Source organism: Neolamprologus brichardi, chromosome 22, assembly GCF_056152115.1.
Source record: "Neolamprologus brichardi isolate AB-2024 chromosome 22, ASM5615211v1, whole genome shotgun sequence".
Taxonomy (NCBI): domain Eukaryota; kingdom Metazoa; phylum Chordata; class Actinopteri; order Cichliformes; family Cichlidae; genus Neolamprologus; species Neolamprologus brichardi.
In genome coordinates this window covers 24,784,609-24,802,851 of record NC_142124.1, presented here as the reverse complement: position 1 = coordinate 24,802,851, position 18,243 = coordinate 24,784,609, and the positions used below count along the sequence as shown (strand labels likewise).

Sequence of the window (18,243 nt, the reverse complement as noted above, 5' to 3'; positions counted from 1 at the left end):
GCTTATGAGCGTGAACTGTGATTGTACACAGGATGAGAGTGAGCGGTTGATTTTAATATAGTTTAATCTGTATTATTCCTTTCTGACTCCAACAATCACATAGGTGATGTTTGAAACACATGTCAACTTAATATTTCATTTCCATTTGTGACAATACTCAAAATTTTGAGAAACTACATGTATTAACAAATACAATCTGCTAGACTCTATTTAGCAATCTGACAATCTTAAAACCAGCAATCTGACCTCACAGAAAACATTTCTGGTCATTTTGTGTGAATTTTTGTGTTTTTAATCCACACTGACCCATTAACACCAAATTCACACATTAACACAAACTGAATAATCAGCAGATGGAGCAATAGACAAAGAGGGTCACCTGCCCTATGAGCTAAACCTTCTGTTCTTATAAATGGAGTCTGGTAGAAAGTAAAAATTTAAATTCCTGTCTGAGAGCAGATAAAGAGGTGAACATTTTAAGTGCGTTGACTTAAATACACAGCAATTCTTTCAGACAAAATACAGTTTCTGTGTCTACTTGGGGGTATGCCCTAGACCCACCTGCAGCAGGAAATACACTGTGCAGTTTGTGACCTGCACAGTGGAAGAAAGAAGCTGGCATCTAGCAGTAAACAGTTTACTAAGTGAAACAGCACAAAGATGGAATATGTTCTAAATACTTTTACCTAAAAGCCACAAACATATTTAAAGAAATACTTGTTTGTTGCCATTTTCTTTTCCTTTTGCCCTCTGTTTCATAAAAGTGAATTTTCATGTTGCTTTAGTTATCTTTCTGATCAGTAGACAAAGTCAACACCTTACCGTTAAAAATATATTATTACTTTGAGAAAAAAAACCCTACAACCCCACATTAGAAGAGAGCAATAAAACATTGGATGCCATCATCTGTGATTCATAATCTGATGAAAAGATTCAGAGAAATGTGTGCCCACAGAGAGCAGCTGCAGAGCAAACCCTTACATATTACTGAAATCCCTGCATGGATTCAGAAAGCTAAGACTTCCACTGAAAGGTCAGAGAAACGGGAGCCAGAAATACCATTGTGCTCCAACCAATCAGAAGCTGAGATTCTGTCTAGAAATCATGGACACTTTATTCTCTCTTGTCATCCAAGAATGGATTCCTGCTTACCCGATCTTGTGGACAGATTGAGTGTCAGAGGCGTTGGACATCGCTGAGACATCACTGACATCACTGTCTGATGACTTAAAGGAGAGATTGTCCTTCATCTATAGATGGAGGAGAAGAGGTAAGCAAGCTGTGGCACACACGTAATGTACACACACATATATAAATAAAAGTGGTGTAATGTTTGTTTACCTTTGAAAGGTCCTTCAGTACACCTGTAGAGACAGAAGAGCAGCATTAGTCATAGTCTAGGTTGGTAATGTGTGATAGCAGGAAATGACAATAGATTTCACTTTTTTCTCTGTTCGGACAGCTTCAGGCTGCTGATTTCTGACAGCACAGAAGTTAGTTTCAATTCACAGCAGGTCAGAAAAAAAGATGAAGCTGACTGAAAGTGTGTGTACCTTCTCTGCCGGTTGGTAACATCTCCCCTTATAAAAAGATGGAAACAGAAGAATATCAACGAGAAACCACAAACTCCTCAAAGCACAGAGAGCTGGATAGATTGACAGAAGACTAGATGGATGGAAAAACAGATGAATGGATGGACAGATGGCTGGTGGATTGCTTTATGAATACATGGATTCGTCCGGTTCTTATATAGAGCTTTTCTACACTGAGGATTCAAAAGTGCTTGCGCAAATGGGTGAATGAGTCTAAAAACCAAATCCAAAACCAATCCACTTCAGTCTAACTAGATAACTAACTAGATAACACGAGCTAAACACTACATTTCTATATGTGGGTGTGGCTAAAGGTGGGCATAATACCATTGGCTGTTTTCTTCTGTTGGTCCTCCCATGTGACCTCTGCATAGTGCGGACAAAGAGAGGTGATTGGTCAGGCTACACTAATGCTCATACTCTAGTCAGATGACCCATCCAAACCAGCACCAAACCGCAGTGATATAAACACACCTGAACAGCAACATTTTGAGCAGGTTACAAATCTGAAATGTATCATCTGTTCTTGTCTTCTTTAACTTTCATGTGGATGTTTCACCTCTCATCCAAGAGGCTTCTTCGGTTCTAAAAACCAAACGGTGGAGAGTCGCAGCTCTTTAACCCTAGCAGGGGTTGTTGTCCCTTAAGAGAGTTGCTGACACACTATTAAGAATTTACCTCAGCACATGAGCCAAGGTGTTAATAAAAAGACATGGGTCATTAACACCCAAGGGAGAAACCAAAATATGAAGAAAGACAGGACTAATACTGCATCATTGACTCTCTTAACAGCCCCCAATATTCAACTCATTTCCATTTTATTTATATTATGCCAAATCAAAACAGTTACATCAACAGTTACCTGCTTTATATTGTAAAGTAAACCCCTACAATAAAACAAAGAAAACAGAGTGTAAAACTAGGGTTTAAATACCAGGGACTCTCTATTTGATTTTTAGAACTGAAGAGGCTGCTTGCTTTTCAAGCTCCTTACACTACAATGAATTGGATGACCGAGAACCTACACAGACATCATCTGTTGGTTTTACTGAGCCTTTGGGGGCAGTTACCAAGAAAATCTGTTTCTGACTGGAGATAAATGTTTAAAATTTGAATCATCATAAGATGCTCGTGATGGATCCTAGCCTGAGCTTAAAACCACCCCTCTCTCTTTCTCCACACAAAACTATACATTTTCATCACCTAAACGCTGCGGCTATACTTATCTTCTTACAAACCCTCATAGTTTACATGGTGAGGATCACCTGACACTTCATTAGATCCACCAGTGACTGGACTTGCCTTTTCTGGTTCCTCCTGGTGTTGCTGAGCGCCTATCCGGCTCTGACATGCAGGGTAATATGTGATGGCATTATGTAAACAACATGAACACATGAATGAATAAGTAATGATTATGATAAAGAATGTCTGACAGACATCTGACTAGAAGAATCACGCTAATTGTTCTGTTCTATTGGAGATGCATTGAATGTTAAACCTGATGTACACACCTGGAGTCTGTGGGGGTGGGACTGGTGATGGGGCAGGTGAAGGGGAAGGCGTTGGAGTTGGAGGGGGTAGGGTGGGTTCAGGAGGTGGAGGCTGAACTGGAGCAGGTGCAGGGGGTGGAGCAGGGGGAGGTGGAGGCTGAACTGGAGCAGGTGCAGGGGGTGGAGCAGGGGGAGGTGGAGCTACCAGTGGAGTTGTTTGTGCAGTTGTAGGTATAGTTGTGGGTACAGCTGTGGATACAGTTGTAGGTACAGCTGTGGGTACAGCTGTGGATAAAGCTGTGGGTACAGCTGTGGGTACAGCTCTGGGTACAGCTGTGGGTAAAGTTGTGGATACAGTTGTGGGTACAGGAACAGGTGTGGGTAAAAATAGTGGTGGTGCTGCTGTAACTACAGGTGGGAGCACAGGTGCAGGAAGTGGCTGGGGTTGGGGTTGGGTGAGTGGGGGAGGCGGGGCTTGGACCCTTATAAGAGGAGGTTGTTGACTGACAGAGGGAAAGTGTTGTTTATGGACAGGGGCAGGGGAGTGATGATGTGGAGGGACTTTAGTTGCTGTTGCTGGAGCTGCAGTCATGGTCAAAGCTGATGGGGAAAAAAAAAGCTGTGAGAAGAATGAAAACAATGACATGATGAATGACCACACGACCTTTTCCAGAAGCGAAATCACAGGAGTGACCTACTCAAACGGTATTCTGGGATATAACAAGAATATTGAGACGAATTCAGGTAGCTTTAGTCGAGCTACTTGCAAGTCAAGCTGGCAGTTTCTGGTGAACTCATGACACACCTGTTCTTAGAGGGTGGGTTCTACTGGATGGATGCAGATCCTGATGGTAGCATACATATTCACTACCACTAGAAGGAACTCAGTCATGTTGAATCTCTCTATTATCATGCAGGCTGAAACCTGAGCCAATCCCGGCACAGAAACCTGGACCTGGTCAAGGGACTACATCTCTCAGTACTAACATGCTTTCACCAGAGGAATTGTCCCCCAAGAACCTTTGTGGAATCCTGTTATAGTAGCTTCCAGTAAAGGAGCTTGGGTCAGAGAGAAGTTCGGGAGAGACAATGTTTATGCCCCCAACAATGATACTTTGAACACTCTGAAGGTCCAGGAACTTTTGGTTGGAGCGTGCACTGCTATACACCATTTATTGGAATAGTTTTGTAGCCACAATTTTAAAATAATTCAAAACAATGTGCTGTTTTTGTCATGAGGTGGTCTACATTAACTGGGGTTGTTATCCTTTATTTTTGTTCATCTGACTGATTTATATTCTGTATTTACAGGACTTTAAGGTAAGGTGAAATTAGTCTTTATTTCACTGGAAAGTTCCTGACTGTGGAACAGTAATGTGAAGAGCTTTTTATTTACACATCTCAGCACTCATCTTTTATCAGCAGTGCCACTGAATCACTAAATTACTACCACTACAGGGGGCTTGTTATTAAGGAGTTACTACTCTAAGTAGGTAAACTTTCAGTTCATTACCTGTCTGCACAGAGTCTAAAAAACAAACAAATCCATGTTAGAGAGCTATGACCCTCAGGAGTCAGTAAGCACCTGCATATGGACCACTAACTATGTCTTTTTCATTATTTGTCCCAGAAACCAGTGAACACTCTGTAGCTAAAGCAAAAATCTCAATGAATTTATTCAATTAATCATCTGACATAGATAGGAAACCACTGTTATATTCTATTCTATTCTTTTCTATAAGTATTTTACAAATATTATTTTATTAAAATGACAAAAATTCTTTACTGCCAGCATCTCATGCTTGAACCTTTCTGTGACGCAGAATTCAAAACCTTTTGAATCAGTTAATTACGTTTTTTAAGTAACAATCAATTCATTAGCTTACTGCTGTTGTTCTGTGTCAGTAAATGTGCAAAATTCAGTTTAGATAGCTCATGGACGGATAGGCTGCAGGTATTTAACAAAACCAGAGAAGAGACTGAAAACAAACAGTTGCTATCAGCATTTTGCCAAACCCTGAATATTGACTCTGGTTTCTTTTTAATGGGTTTGGGATTTCCCAGCTTGTGTCTCTAGGCATTTAATATAACACATATAGGTAGAGTTATAATTTATGTGAGACAGTTTTTGTAGCTTTTGTCTATATTGTATGCAACCACAGTGCAGACTCACAGCTTTAATTTAAGCAGTTGTGGATGAACTATTTAGGTTTTCTACAGCTATCTTTATACACAGTTCAAAAGTAAGTGAGGAAGCTGGCAAGCTGTTTCATTGCCAGGTGAGACCTGTTCCCTAATTTATTTATAACAAATAATGTAGACACAATATCTAAAGTTGATTTAAAGTGTTGGATTTACATTTTTCACTGTAAATATGAAAATATTGAAATATGAGACCCTGCCTGTATAATTGTATGAAATTAATTAAGTTAATGAAGATCTGGAGTTGAATTGGATTGAATTTGTATTCTTTCACTAAAACTTTCAACATGAGGTTCAAATACATGCCAGTGTAAGTGAAGGAGGACATTGTTAGGCTGAAATACCCAAATGAACCAGTCAGGCAAAAACTTTCTTAAAAAGACTGAATCCACCGAGCAGCAACACCAAAAGACCACAGAACACAGAAGAGCATGATGGCAGAGTCTAGTCTAAGACCCGACTTGACACACAGACGTAGACAAACAGGCACACTCAGACACAAACATGAATTCCCACCCTCATGCACACATATCCCAGATGGCAATTGTGTGCTGTTCTGAAGTGGGAACATGGGAACATGGGAGTGGGATGGTACCAACGACCCTCTGCCAGATAGCAACTGGCGTCAGCACGGACCCTCCCGAGAACCCTCAATGTCTACATATATTCAAAACTGAGTGACAATTAACACCAATTTATCTGTCGATCTCAAGCTCCCGTCTCCCATCACTCATGAACAAGACCCTGAGATACTCAAACTCCTCCACTTGCTGTAGAAACTCGTCCTTGACTCGGAGTGGGCACTCCACCCTTTTATGGTTGAGGATCATGGCCTCCGATTTGGAGGTGCTCATTCTCATTCCCACCGCTTCAAACTTGGCTGCGAACTGTTCCAGTGCGAGCTGGAGGCCATCACCTGATGAGGTCAACAGAACTACATCCTCTGTGAAAAGCAGAGATGAGATTCTGAGACCACCCAAGTGAAAGCCATTCCGATGGACACGGTCGAATGCCTTCTTCCATGACCAGGACAAAAACCACATTGTTCCTCCTGTTTCCGAGGTTCGACTAACAGCAGCACCCTACCATAAAATATCCCAGGGAGGCTGAGGAGTGTGATCCACCTATAGTTGGAACGCACCCTCCGGTCCCCCTTCTTAAAGATGGGAACCGCCACCCTGGTCTGACAATCCAGAGGCCCATGATCTCCATGCAATGTTTCTCCACAATGCAACATTGTAGAGGCATGTCAACCAAGACAGCCCTACAACACCCAGAACTTTCAGGAACTCAGGGCAAACCTCAACCCCCCTCCAGGGGCCGTGCAACCATGGAGTTGTTTAACTGCCTCAGTGACCTCACCCCGGAGATAGATGAGTCATCCCCCTCGTCCCCAGACTGTGTTTCCGCCACGGAAGATGTGCCAGTGGGATTAAGGAGGTCGTTGAAGTATTCCTTCTACCACCTGACAATCTTCTCAGTCAAAGTCAGCAGGGCTCCACCCACACAATACAGAGTGCAGGTTTCTCCTCCTGAGCCTCCGGATAATTGCCAGAATCTCTTCGAGGCACTCCAAAATCTTTTTCCTCTCCAAACTTCTCCTACACCCATGTTTTTGCTTCAACCACTGCCCGACCCACTTTCTGCTTGGTCTGCCTATGAAGTACCACAGGCTAACCAAGCCTGTTAGGCCTCATTCTTTAGCCTGGTGGCTCCCTTCACTTCTGGTGTTCACCACTTGTTTCAGGGGTTACCACCCTGACAGGCATCAACCACCTTGCGGCCGCAGTTCAGTACAGCGGCTTCAGCAATGGAAGTGCTAAACATGGTCCATTTGGACTCAATGTCCCATTCTCCCTCGGAATGCTGTTGAAGCATAATAATAATGCTTCAACAGCATTCCGAGGGAGATAATGATTAATAATCATCATCATCATCGTTATTATTGTTATTATTATTATTATTAAAGCAGCTGTGGTTTTGTGTGCTACAATAGTTGGGCAGCTGGAGAATTACGCACATTGGAAAGTCAGTCAATAAAAGACGTGTTAAACTGCAATGCTACTGTTGTTGGGTCCTTCATTGCCACAATGGCTAGATGTTGATCTATTTAATTCTGATCTGCTGCTGAGTCTCTTTCACTTTGCTGAAAACACAAAACACACACCTGAATTTTACCAGTCTGAGGTTACCAGTCAACTCTCATCAATTACTGCAGCATTCACGACTTTTCTCATTTGCAAAAGTGCTACAATTTTTATCCACTTTTATCATTGTCATCTGTCTGTGATTGGAGTAGGCACCATTTGCAGTATTCATCATTTATTTTGTGTGGAAGAAGTTACACTTCATTAATATTCATACCCATTAGGAAATTATCTCAGACCTCATCTTGAAATTTGTAAAACCTCTATTTTTCTCTATTTTTTTTAATAAGTCTGCAGGTTTGCCTTTGTATAAAACACAGGTTTGTTGTAGGTGGATGGTGGTGGGTCCATCAGCTGATTGGTTCAGAGATGCTTGGAGGTGCTGTTTGACTAATATCTCAAGTATACGCACTTCTGTCGAGAGCTCCTTTGGGGGGGACAGCAGGTAGCTGGCGTCCTCGGCGACCACAAATAGGCGTCCCCGTTGGGCTTGTCAGGGTGGAACCGCCTCCAGCATTAGCCCTGATGAAAAAATAAATACATTTTTAAAAAGAAGAAGAGAAAGAAAATAAACAATCAAACCGCCATCCTGACAGGAGAGATTTAAGGTCAGATGTCAGGGATGACAGTCAGTTTGAGGTTCCCTCCATAGTCACAGATAGAGTTTGATCAGCATTTAGTTTGGCACTGTATTCAGTCAGTTAATGAAAAGTCTGCAGTCACTCCAGATGTTTTTGCTTGAGAAGCAGTAACAAGCAAAAGTAGAGTGGACTCTTCTTGCACATGCAGCCACACCCAACTGTGATGTTACAGTATCCTGAAGCATACCTGTACATCAAACAACCAGGTAGGAATGTAAACCTTTGGACGTCATTAATTCTGTATAACTGTTGGAAAAAAATTATAACATGAACAGAAAGAGTTCACACTTGAAACAAAGAGTGCAAGGCCCCATCACTGCTGAAAACCTGTTTGTAGCTCTAATGTCTCTTAGACGTTATAAACAAATCTGTCTCTGTGAAATACAGATACATACAGCTGACCAACATCAGCTGCCACTGGGTGTGTTCAGAGCTGTGATAGAGGCAGCACTGTGATCGCAGACAGAAACCTCCCTGCTTAAATTTGGTACTTGTATGTTGCCGGCAATACGCCCGAGTGCCAAGCCCAGTTTGGAGGAAACTGAACATCCAACAGTTAGGTGTCAGAAAGTGAACAGAAATTCTTTAGAAGCACATGCAACAAAACCAGCAAACAAATGAACAACAGCACAGACTAACTTGCCAACCAAAATAAAACAAAACAATCAGAATATAAAAGCTGCGGTCAAATATGAAATGTTCAGGTGTTGGTGAGGTCACTGGGACATATGGTGGGGCTAAAATAAAGGCGGAAAATAAAACTGTTGTGGTCACCACTGAGTCAGAATTCATGCTTGTCTAAAACAAACAACCAACCAAATTAAAAAAAAAAAAAAACATGCCCCAAACATGGAGATGGAGCTGCTTTCTAATTGGATGGCTGAGGGTCACCTGATCAGGGCAGGTGAGGGGGGAGCAGACCGTCCAGACCTCATGTGTGTGGAGTCAGATCGATCGGTTGAGTGTGAGCGTGTGTAGATGGGTCGGTCGGCTGAACGAGATCGGCTGTAGTAATCTCTCCGGTCCATCCCACGACTGTACCTGCACATCACCATGAATACTGTCACCTAGATTACTATGACAACCACTGCAGCTGCAGGACAGGTCAGTTATCCACATCGCGCTGACGACCAGATCTTTGTCACATGTGGTGGACTGGGAGTCATGAAGTATAAGGCACTGAAGGCTGATGAAATGCCACCAGAGAAGAGGATGCTTTTATTTGGCACTGAATTTCCCAGAGTGCTTCAGTGAGACAGTAGAAAAACAGTGTTCCCTACATTTGCTCTACACAGTGTCAGCAGCCTTTCATTCTTAAGTCTCTTACACCTGAACTAGAAAATATTTTTTTAAAAGTTTTATTTGCTTTTGCTTATCTTCTGCTTGCCCCTTACTTACTTTTAATTTGAATTAATGAGGGCAATCACTTTAGATAAAATAATTATTGTGGGAGAGTTTAGCAACAAAGCACTAAAATAAATAGGGATGGGTACCGGTATCCGGTGCCATGATGGCACTGGTTCTGACATAAACGGTAGTAACCAGACCGAAAAGCAGCGCACATTTCGGTGCTTTTTTTCCCCTGAGATGTCATACACTTTGAATTCTAGCCAATCATTTTACCTTTGCAAGGATAGTAGGCTGGCCCAGGTACGTACGTTCTTTTAGAGCAGAGCTACAGATTAAAAATGCCCAAGGCGAAGCGGTCAAAGTCTGGCTGCAAACTCAGCAGCCTGCAACAAGTGCTTTAAGGTGATACTGTGCAAAGGAGGTAACTCCTCAAATCTGATGAAACACCTGGCGACGCATAGTGTTTTCTTAAAAGCCGAGAAATGCACCGTATTTGATAGCTTGCTGCGAGACCTCACACCGAGCACATCTACTGCGGGTGTGGTGCCTGTTATCGACCCGGAGTTAGCAACATCCCCCAAGAACCCGAAGAGGAGAGTCCTGGCCCTAGCCCTGCCAGTGTAGTAGAAATGATGACGGATGATGATGGCAGCAGCAGCCGTTCTTCTCTGCGTGAGTAGCTTAATGTTGTTCGTGTGTAATTTACGTTGAGTAGGCTAACCACGTTATTAAATTAATGCACATAAGGTGAACTAGCAAACACGTCATAGTTACATGAGGCTGTCTTCTTGTTTGATGGCAGATACTCCCTTCACCCTGTCCAAAAAGGCTAAAATGACCAAAGAAAAAGTGGAAAACAGCTAAACATGAGAGGTTTTTGGATAAAGTTTGTGTTTTTTCCATTGATTAAGCACTGCTTCCAGCCAAGAGTGATACCATATATGCCCTATAGCTGCAGAAAAGGCTAACATTGTTATCTTTTTACAAAAAAAACAGCTAAACATGAGAGGTTTTTGGACAAATTGTGAGTTCTCCATTCTTTAAGCACCGGTTCGAGCACCGTTTAAGCACCGGCACCGTTTCAAAAGTACCGGTTTGGTACTGGTATCGGATAAAACCTAAACGATACCCATCCCTAAAAATAAATATCAAAACCTGCAGTCCCTTTGATGTCCAACAGAGGCTCCAGCAGTGAGTCAGTCCTCCCGTATTAAAACTTTACAGCAGAAATAAACATGATTACAGCCTGATACAAAAACTGGTCTGGTCTGTATAGATAATTTCCCCCTTCATAACCCCTTCATATGAGGAGGATGTTTCCATAACTCACCCGTTTAAACTGGCTTAAAATTTCCATTATTAGTGGCCTCTTTGACTAACAGGTGGATGGCGACACAGATGGCTGTAGCTGCTAGCTCCCTGCTAGACATCATCTCAGCAAATCAGTCTCTGAACTGGACTCTGGACCATGTTTGTGATGTTGGAGCCTTTTGGAGCATTTTTAAATTGTATTATCTGACCAATAATATGGCTGCTGCAAGGTTAATGTAATAACAGACTGTCTAAGAAGTTTCAGCCCCACATTTGGTGAAATGATCTTTGATCTTAGTAATTAACAGGTATCTATGTCTAAGTCAGGGGTGTCCAAACTCCGGTTGGCCCACGGTCCATTTTTAATTGGCCCGCAAGTAATTTTATAAATAGAATAGACTATGGCCCGCACTTCAACTTTTGCTTGAGTGTATTGCACTTCTTAGTTTTAACACCAGGGGGAGCTACTGTTGATCAAGGCAGTTGCTCCACCAAAAAGGACAATCACAGAAGAAATTTAACCCAAGTTACTAAACATTAAGGGTGCAACGATACACAAAATTCACGGTTCGGTTCGATACTTTGGTGTCACCGTTCGATTTTTTTTTTCGATACAAAAAAATGTTCATGCTTTTTTAATTTGTCATTTATTAAAATTATAAATATATATTTTAACTCAATGGTACAGTTTTTAAATTTAATGTTGCTGAAACAACAAAGGGATAAAATAATAAATCTATCTGATTGAGAAATCACTCATCTTTGGAAAAGAGAGTTTATTACAGAGAAATGGCTCTTTTCAAAATAAAAGCTATACTATACGCTTCTTCTGGGCAGCATATTAAACATATCAGGTCCCCATGAGGAGAATCATGTGCTAACGGCTGTCTAAATGCCTCGGGTAAAGTTTGTAGCATGCGTGCTTGTTGTTTTTGTCTGCTTCCACTTGTCTTTGCACTAGGATGATGTCGGAGTAAATGTGCAGTCATATTCATTGTGTTCCCATTAGTGCTGTCAGCGTTAATCTCGTTAAAATGACGTTAACGCCACAACACGGCAAATCTCCGTTAACGAGCTACCGCGGATCGCCCCGTGCGTGGGGCTGGATGGCATCAACACGTTAACAAACAAACTGCGCTAACGCAGTAGTTCCCACCATGTAATTGAGCATTGCGTGGAACATCCGACATACTGTTTTACTTTTGTCCATGACGCGCTTACCTTCAGGGTCATGCTTCACATGAAGACCAAAATTGTTCCAAACGCCAGATCTGAATGAGGGTGGGGGAGGTTCAATTTGCCATGTTGCAACGAGCTTAGCTTCTGTCTTGCTAGCTTGCGCTGCTCAGTGGATCTGCGCCCGACAGTGCAGCCTAGGCGGAGTAGTCCAACGCAGATCCACTGAGCGCTCAACACAGACAGCATCATTAGAAGAAAAGTTGATAAAATAAATTAAAAATTTTGTATTGTTCGATACATATGTGTACCGAACCGAGCGCACTGTATCGAACGGTTCAATACCGATACGAGTATCGTTGCACCCCTACTAAACATGGCAGAACCAAAGAAGTGAAAGGTATTAAGTGAGTGCAGAAAATTTCAGACACGGTGGGAGAGTGAATATTTCTTCAAAGAATTCAAGGGGAAGTGTCTGTTTGATCTGCACTGAAACTGTGGCAGTTATGAAAGAGTATAATGTACGACGTCATTATGAAACCAAACATAAGGCCTATGCATCCGACACTGGTGCTGAGCGAGAGCAGAAATTAAAGCAAAGGGTATCTCTCCTGCAGGGTCAGCAACAGTATTTTTTTCGTGCTCGAAAGGTCCAAGAAAAGGCTACAATAGCCAGCTATGAGGTCAACCAACTCATCGCAAGACATGGCAAGCCTTTTTCAGATGGAGACCTCATAAAACACTGCCTTGTTAAAGTCACCGAAATAATGTGCCCGGAAAAAGTGCAGGACTTCAACAACGTCAGCATGTCCAGAAATACAGTTGTGCGACGCACTGAAGACTCGTCAGCCAACATTAAACTGCAACTGTCTGATAAAGCTTTTGATTTTTACTCCATCGCAAGTGATGAGAGCACCGATGCCACAGACACCGCACAGCTGCTAATTGTTTTGCAGGGAGTGGACGAGAGCACGAGCATTTTAGGTGAGTAAAAAATATATTCCAGTACCCGTGTGTTAATGTGCAGGTACACATGCTTCAAATATCAATAATGCGCATCAATTCTGTCACTACCCTGCTTTTGCACACCACTTTCTTATATCTTGTTAACACTAAGAGTACACACCGCTGTGCACAGCGCACGCACACGCAAAATCAGCTGATCTCATCTGATGCAGATCTGCTCCTTGATCAGGTGACATTTGTCCGGATTTTTGGCACGAGTAGCGATCAGAACCGCAGCTGGATGGCCCGATTTACATACCCGGCGCAGCTGATACTCACCAGAATAATTTATTAAAATTAGTTATTAAGTCTGTTTTTAAGTCTAGTTCAGTCTGTTAATGGTGATAAAGGTTTCAAACGAACGTTAATAGATGTGTTGCTAAGCCTAATAACTTAAATAACAAACTTGAAACCCGTCCCATTTTCCCCTTTATCGTTTTTTCTCTGTGTTGTAAATCTTCTGTCTAAGAAGAAATCTGAGGCTGCTGTTCTGAGAATGAGCTACCAAAGCTTTTTCTGAATAAATCAATAAAGATCCATTCATGGAAAGCTGTGATGAAGGCAGTTTTGTCTTTAATTATATTCAACAATATAACATATTTGACCACTTTTAAGTGATTTTTCTAACTTTAATACACTAAAGTTAAGGTTATATACCTAATTTCTAGTAAGTGGCCCAGCCCCTCCTATATTTTTATGTATGTGGCCCTCAGTGAAAAAAGTTTGGACACCTCTGGTCTAAGTGATGCTCCTGTACAGTCTTTGAATGCAGCTAGATAACCGAGCTAGCTAGAATTAGTTTATAAATGAGCACTTCATCCTTGAAATATGAAACAAAAAGACCAAAAAAATAAAACAAAAATCACAAAATAAAAGCCGGTTAAAATTGAGTCCAAATGTGGACTCCAGAAACCAGTGGGTAAGAAGACAGTAGCTACATCGTAAACATAACTACTCTCATAATGTAAATAAACCAAGTCAAGTTTTAATTGCACTGCGAATCTTGTCCTGATATACATCATAGAAATTTAGCATTTATGTCCTGAAAGTCATTGCACTGCGTCATCAGAGCACAAATGTTCATTTGACATTTCCCCGAAAAACATCATGATGATCCTTAAGATTTCTGGGAAAACATTCTGTGAATCGATGACACAAAAGCTGAACTCTTTTGGAAGGTTTGAGTCATGTTACATGTGACATAAAGCTAACATGGTGGCGGTAGTGTAATGATCTCAGGCTGCTTTGTTGTTTCAGGACCTGTACAACTTGTTGTAGTTGATGGAACCATGAATTCTGCTCTGAACTTGAACAGGCTGTTCATGCTGGAAAATCCTCCAATGTTGCTGACCTAAAACAATTCAGCAAAGCAGTGTGGGCTAAGATTCTTTCACAGTGATATAAAAGACTTACTGCTCATGCAATTCTTGCTGCCAAGGTAAGCAGTTATTATTAACTTGCTTCATTCACACCCTTTCACACAAGCACTTTTTTTCCTGTGCTTTCTACCTAACATTCACACACCAATGAACACATCAGAGAGCAACTTTGGTTTCTGTGTCTTGCCCAAGGATATTTGGCATGCAGACTGGAGAATCCTGGGACAGAACCACCGATATTGATTAGTAGATTGCCTGCTCTACCTCTTGAGCTACAGTAACTCCTAAAAAGAAATCAGGGGCCGATACTTTTTCATGACACTGTATAAAGTGTCAATTCACAACAGTTGGCTTAAGGTGCTTTATGCTGCAAGGTTGAGATGCTACAATATTAGAGAGAAACGCTAATAACCAGACCATGCCTGGTGAGCAAACACTTGGCAACAGTGGGAAAGAAAACCTCCCTTTTGACAAGAAGAAAACTTAAACAGAACCAGGCTCAGGAAGGGGTAGCCATCAGGCCTAGGACCAGGTTAGGATTAAGGACACAGGCCCCCCATTTACTTTTAAGATAAGACTCAAAACTTTCCTTTATAATAAAGCTTACAGTTAGGGCTGTATGCTAAATCAGCTCGCCAAAGACTCAAATCAGGCCCGCTGGGCGGCTTTCAAAAATGTGAAGAAGGACATAAATTTTGGACATTAGCTGTATTTTGTCTGTTTGAGTCTGTCAATTAACAAAATGTTTCCATTCAATCAATCTGGGCAATGAGGTCCCAGAACTTTTTCTTTTATTTTACACATTTATCTTACAATTTAAGCCCTAACAGTCGTGTTGACAGAATTCTTTCATTTACTATTTTTTTTATAAATGTAGAAAAACTGAGATTTGTTCTTGTAATTTGAATCCCTTTTCTTACATTAAAATATCTCAGGGATAAAATGTGTAGTTAAGTTTATTACATTGACAGTAAGGCAAATTTCAGTGGTCCGGCCCACTGAAGATCAAAGTGGGCTATGTGTTGCCCACGATGAAAAGTTTGACATCTTTAAATTAGAAGGAAGTTCTTCATTCTCCACTGTTGCCAAGTGCTGCTCACAGGAGATCATCTGATTGTAGGGTTTTAATCTCTTGTATAGTTTTACCTAAAAATATAAAGTGACATCAGCTGCCTGATAAGATATGTATTTTAAAAAAATGATCTGAATTTAATACATCTGTTCTTTACTGCCACAACTACTGTTCTGAATGTCCACCTTTCTAATAGTCAAACTGTTTAAATGTTCATCCATTTACCTCAGTAGTTCCTCATCGTAGGTGTCAGGCTCATAGGGAAAATCAGGGATGAAGTCCTGACTGAAGAACAGAAAGACGTCAGAACTGCAAAACATGATGAGTCTGAACCTGCCATCAACCTCTAACACTACATCCTAATTTCCAAGGCTCACCTGTAGTCATCACAGCTCCCATTGATGATGTGGTTTGTCCAGCTGTGGTTAGGGCCATTAAAATATCTTACACACAGAAAAGGATTACAAGACAGAAAAATATCCCACTTTCTTAGATCATTGCTTTTACTGTTGGTACTATGACTACTGCCACTGCTGGAATTCTAATAGAGAAGTACCTGTCATGGGAATCAAGTGAGTTGGCAAGCGACATCCTCCTCAATGGCCTGGTAAGTACACAGAGAGAAGCAATGTCCAGTCAGAGAACCAGTCAGACCAGTACAACTGCTGTTCTACAACCAGTACTATTAACTGTACCACTAAGTGCTCTACAGGGACACTAAAACTAAATACTTATTATAACCTGGACCATAACTACTACTACAATCAATATAGGCAGTATAAGCAATACTACAACTCTAAGCTGTAATGTCAAAACCAGTTCAAAAGCAGAACTAAAAGCTGCAGCACAAAAATATCTCTGTAACCCAGTACATCACCCAGTACTCCAACAAGATCTAACTGCTACTGTAGCCAGAAGCAGAACAACTAGTAGTAAAACATCAAAGAAAAGCACTAAATCTACTTCTAAAACCACCTGTTCAAGGATCAGATCTCCAATCAAGTATGCAACCTGTTTCCTGATTCAAACCTGTTCAGAAGCAGCAGACAGGTGGGGTTTACCTGACTCTGACACACCTGCTGCAGTCCGACACCATGTTTACTGGTTATTCATAATCAGTTTGCAGATAAACAATATTACATGATGCAGGGTGCATGCTGATTAGCTGATGTCCAGATGACTCACATCAGGCATGTTCCTGTGTGTTACCTAGGGATGGGTACTGGTTCTGACATAAACGGTAGTAACCAGACCGGAAAGCAGCGCACATTTCGGTGCTTTATTTCGGTGCTTTTTTTCCCTGAGATGTCACACTCTTTGGATTCTAGCCAATCATTTTACCTTTCCAAGGATAGTAGGCGGGCCCAGGTACGTACATTCTTTTAGAGCAGAGGTACAGATTAAAAATGCCCAAGGCGAAGCGGTCTGGTTGTACTTCACAGCAAAATATGCAAACTCAGCAGCCTGCAACAAGTGCTTTAAGGTGATACTGTGCAAAGGAGGTAACACCTCGAATCTGGTGAAACACCTGGCGACGCATAGCGGGGTTTTTTTAAAGCCGAAAAATGCACCATATTTGATAGCTTGCTGCAAGAGCTCACACCGAGCACATCTACTACGGGTGTGGTGCCTATTATCGGACCTGGAGTTAGCAACATCCCCCAAGAACCCGAAGAGTAGAGTCCTGGCCCCTAGCCCTGCCAGTGTAGCAGAAATGATGATGGCAGCAGCAGCCGTTCTTCTCTGGGTGAGTCGCTTAATGTTGTTCGTGTGTAATTTACGTTGAGTAGGCTAACCACGTTATTACATTAATGCATTTAAGGTGAACTAGCAAACACTGTCGTAGTTACATGCGGCTGTCTTCTTGTTTGATGGTAGATGCTCCCTTCACCCTGGCCAAAAAGGCTAAAATGACCAAAGAAAAAGAGGGAAACAGCTAAACATGAGAGGTTTTTGGATAAAGTTTGTGGGGGTTTTTTTCCATTGTTTAAGCACTGCTTCCAGCCAAGAGTGATGTCATAAATCCCCTATATCTGCAGAAAAGGCTAACATTGTTATCTTTTTACAAAAAAACAGCTAAACATGAGAGGTTTTTGGACAAAGTGTGTGTTCTCCATTCTTTAAGCACCGGTTCGAGCACCGTTTAAGCACCGGCACCGTTTCAAAAATACCGGTTTGGTACTGGTATCGGATAAAATCTAAACGATACCCATCCCTAGTGTTACCATAGTTACCTGTTCGGGGTGCTGTATTGGCTGGCATCAGACAATGCTCGGCTCAGTTTGGAGCCCCGCAGCAGCCGCACTGCATCCTCCCGATATAACGGGTAAAGAGGGTTATTGCTGGCAACCAGATGTCAAAGGTCAGAATGGCAAGAACAGAAAAGTCTGGATAAAATGAGGATGATGCCTTTAGGAAGACCACTTCCTGTCTGGCTTCAAAAGCTTATTGGTTTAAAAATTCAAGTTCAAAGTTCAAGATAAAAACCTGTGAGTCATATTAAACCTTGAATACTAATGATTACACTTTTAAAGCAGTAAACCGGTGACAAAAAATGCATAGCAAAAGAAACTGCCAGGAAAGGGAAGATAACAACTCGTGTGAGTTTTACGGCTGCCATCATGCCAGACCAACATAACTTTAGCTTTGCTAATGTAGACATGAGAGCAATTTTGGATGGTGCTACAATTCTAGAGTGGGAAACAGCCACGGACAATGCAAAGATTATTGACTTTCTTAGAAAACATCTAAACAACAGGGAATGATGTTAACACATTCTCCACACATGGTCGAAATCCCTGAGGTGACCAACAGTCTGAATGATATCAAGGACGGTCTGGATTTTTGGAAAATGCTAAAAGAGTTATGAGAGCCAAAG

The 18,243-nt window shown here is 41.6% G+C and overlaps 1 protein-coding gene across 6 annotated transcripts in view; it reads right to left on the bottom strand.

Annotated features, from left to right (window-relative positions):
• Window positions 1–18,243, bottom strand: part of LOC102800178 (regulating synaptic membrane exocytosis protein 2-like) — a 56,027-nt gene that overhangs the window by 8,783 nt on the left and 29,001 nt on the right. For all 6 annotated transcript variants that reach the window (XM_087835542.1, XM_087835543.1, XM_087835544.1 and 3 more), the window contains 12 exons: window positions 17,600–17,707; window positions 15,922–15,969; window positions 15,743–15,808; window positions 15,591–15,650; window positions 8,964–9,113; window positions 7,844–7,953; window positions 3,104–3,682; window positions 2,895–2,936; window positions 1,920–1,958; window positions 1,554–1,580; window positions 1,342–1,364; window positions 1,153–1,250 (listed from right to left, as the gene is read on the bottom strand). In XM_087835542.1, coding sequence (XP_087691668.1) covers window positions 1,153–1,250; window positions 1,342–1,364; window positions 1,554–1,580; window positions 1,920–1,958; window positions 2,895–2,936; window positions 3,104–3,682; window positions 7,844–7,953; window positions 8,964–9,113; window positions 15,591–15,650; window positions 15,743–15,808; window positions 15,922–15,969; window positions 17,600–17,707 — 1,350 coding nt within the window. The remainder of the gene's footprint in view (window positions 1–1,152; window positions 1,251–1,341; window positions 1,365–1,553; window positions 1,581–1,919; window positions 1,959–2,894; window positions 2,937–3,103; window positions 3,683–7,843; window positions 7,954–8,963; window positions 9,114–15,590; window positions 15,651–15,742; window positions 15,809–15,921; window positions 15,970–17,599; window positions 17,708–18,243) is intronic.